Genomic DNA, 2,500 nt, shown 5'->3' with positions numbered 1-2,500 from the left:
CCACAAGGTAATAAATGCTTCAAAGTTAACACTGTAAGAAGTAATATAATATTCTGTTTGTTTATCACATTAGCATGTTCAGTTACTATTAGCAGAAAGTTTGCCATTTATATTTATACAATCCATTATAAATTGTAAGTTTTACTAGAAAAAAGTGTTTGTTTTTGTCTCATGCATGTCTCTATTAGAACGGAGTGAATGTGTGTTTTCTTTGTGTCTGGATGATGTTTATATATATATATATATATATATATATATATATATAATATATATATATATATATATATATATATATATATATATATATATATGTGTGTGTTGTGTGTGTGTGTAATTATATATACATATACATATATGTATGTATGTATATGTATATATATATATATATATATATATATATATATATATATATATATATATATATTCATGTGTGTATACATATATACATATATATAAATACATATATGTATAATATATTTGTTATCTTATAAACAGTAAAGTCCTTTATTTTATTTTATTTTTCTTTCTTTTCTTATGTTGGCGGAGATATTACGTCTTCCGCTAGAAATGTATTTTTTATATCAGTCAAGATATATTTTGCATGGGTGTATACTGTATACACAATAAAAGTAAATTATATCAGCATAATGAATTATCAATGCTATTTTTCCATATGATTGTTAGTTTCAAATAGTAGAACTTCAGTTAGAAAATAATAACTATTGTTGGTCTTTTTATGTACACGGAGATTCTGTAGCTTACTTACACAGTTCGGGAAAACAATAACATACAAGACAGTAATTATAAAATTTAATAAATCAATTCATTTCACTTCCACATATTTCATTTGCTTGTTTGTCTCATTAGTTGAACACGATGCCCGCAGCACGCTGACGCTCAGCGATTTCCAACAGCTCATACACGTGGGCAGGAAGAGGATGGGGAGTGGGCAGGATGCTGGACTGGGGTTGGAAGCCGTTCTCGTTGGCCACGAAAGTGACAACAGCCTGGGTACCGTCCGCAAGGGTATAGCTGTAAGAAGCAGGAAATAAACATTAAACGGTTCCGTTGGCAAATAAATGTGGATGTAGTTGAAACAAAAGTCGAGGAATCAATGAAGACACCTTTAATTTGTTTGAAGAAATATAGTACCTTCCTCATTACCTGTTGCAATATCTAAGCTAACAACCTGAAAATAATTTGAAGGTCTTTTATGTTTTCATTACTTACGTGTAAGATCCTTCTTGGTTGATCTGACCAGCAGATCCAACAACTCCAGCAACGGCTGTGTTGATGCCGTTATCGGCTTCCAGGGCGTAGGAGAAGGTGCCGTCTTCGTTGGCTACGCGGTCATCGCGAAGGAGGGCGACTACTCGATCATCGAACTGAGGGGCGGCAACAGCCACGGCGGCAAGGCAGGCAAGAACAATCTGTGAACACAACAAACTCCTATGATCATTTCTACTTATTGTAAATTATTAGATATGCAAACGTTTAAAAAAATAGAGACTCTCACGGGTATGTGTGTGTTTGTGTGCTATGCATTTATATAGGTGTATATATGAATGAATATATACACGTGTTGTATACTGTTCTTTAAGTTTGTTTCAACGTTAGTTGCTGTGAAAGCGTTTTTTCCACTACTTACAATCTTCATGGTAGTGACTTTAACGAACACCAGGTATGGTATGGGACTACAGCCTATGACAACCTTTATATAGGGCCTATGAAGAAGGGGCGGGACCTTTCTAACAGCCCATGGGCGGAGCCAATATCCAACCGGCTAGTTATACGATGCGGTGCATTTCACTGGTAAGACGGCAAATCTCAGTGTAATAGATTTTTTTTGTTTGTTTGTTTATATAATATATATATGAAGAAAAGGGCTTTTTATATGGATGATGTGAACTGTTCACTTCTGATACTGGGATTTTGTGTGTGTGTGTGTGTTTACATCCGCGGTTGTGTGTATAAATTGTAAATATGTGTATACACATATTAAATGTATACATATATGTATATATATATGGATATATATATATATTTATATATATATGGATATATATGCTTATACTTAAATATATCTATATACATATATATGTATATATCTATCTATATCTATATCTACATATATATACATATATATATATATACATATGTGTGTGTGCTCTTTCAGATCAGCATGTTTCTTCAGAGCCTCGTCCATAGTCCATGTCTTTCATTAAGAGCTGACCCACCCGAGGCATTTAATCTGAGTCTTTCCCTTAGGGGCCTTGATAACTGCAGGCGATATAGCCTCCATTATAAGGGACAGACAAAACCGCCGTGCCAGGTCGGCGGCCTCATGCCTTTTACCTACACTCTGCCTAGTCCTTGAGTTTTACCTTTTACCCTTTTTTTTTTCTTGTCTTTTTTCTTCATCTGCATAAGCAGATCTACCAAACGCTTATTAGCGTTGAGTTCATTGTACGAACATTTAATACACACCCCAAAAAAGTCT

At 33.9% G+C, this 2,500-nt stretch overlaps 1 protein-coding gene across 1 annotated transcript; it reads right to left on the bottom strand.

Annotated features, from left to right (window-relative positions):
• Positions 1-796: 796 nt before the first annotated feature.
• LOC122265679 (cuticle protein AMP1A-like) lies at positions 797-1,735 on the bottom strand. The gene is made up of 3 exons (XM_043035075.2): positions 1,649-1,735; positions 1,231-1,430; positions 797-1,032 (listed from the first exon to the last, which is right to left on the bottom strand). Exons 1-3 carry the CDS (start codon positions 1,655-1,657, stop codon positions 864-866), a joined length of 378 nt encoding a protein of 125 aa, XP_042891009.2. The 5' UTR covers positions 1,658-1,735; the 3' UTR covers positions 797-863.
• Between the last annotated feature and the right edge of the window lie 765 nt (positions 1,736-2,500).

This window comes from Penaeus japonicus, unplaced genomic scaffold (genome assembly GCF_977035675.1).
Source record: "Penaeus japonicus unplaced genomic scaffold, GWHDUDI00000001_assembly GWHDUDI00000017, whole genome shotgun sequence".
NCBI lineage: Eukaryota > Metazoa > Arthropoda > Malacostraca > Decapoda > Penaeidae > Penaeus > Penaeus japonicus.
The sequence above is the reverse complement of the archived record's forward strand: the minus strand, read 5'-3'. Positions and strand labels throughout refer to the sequence as shown.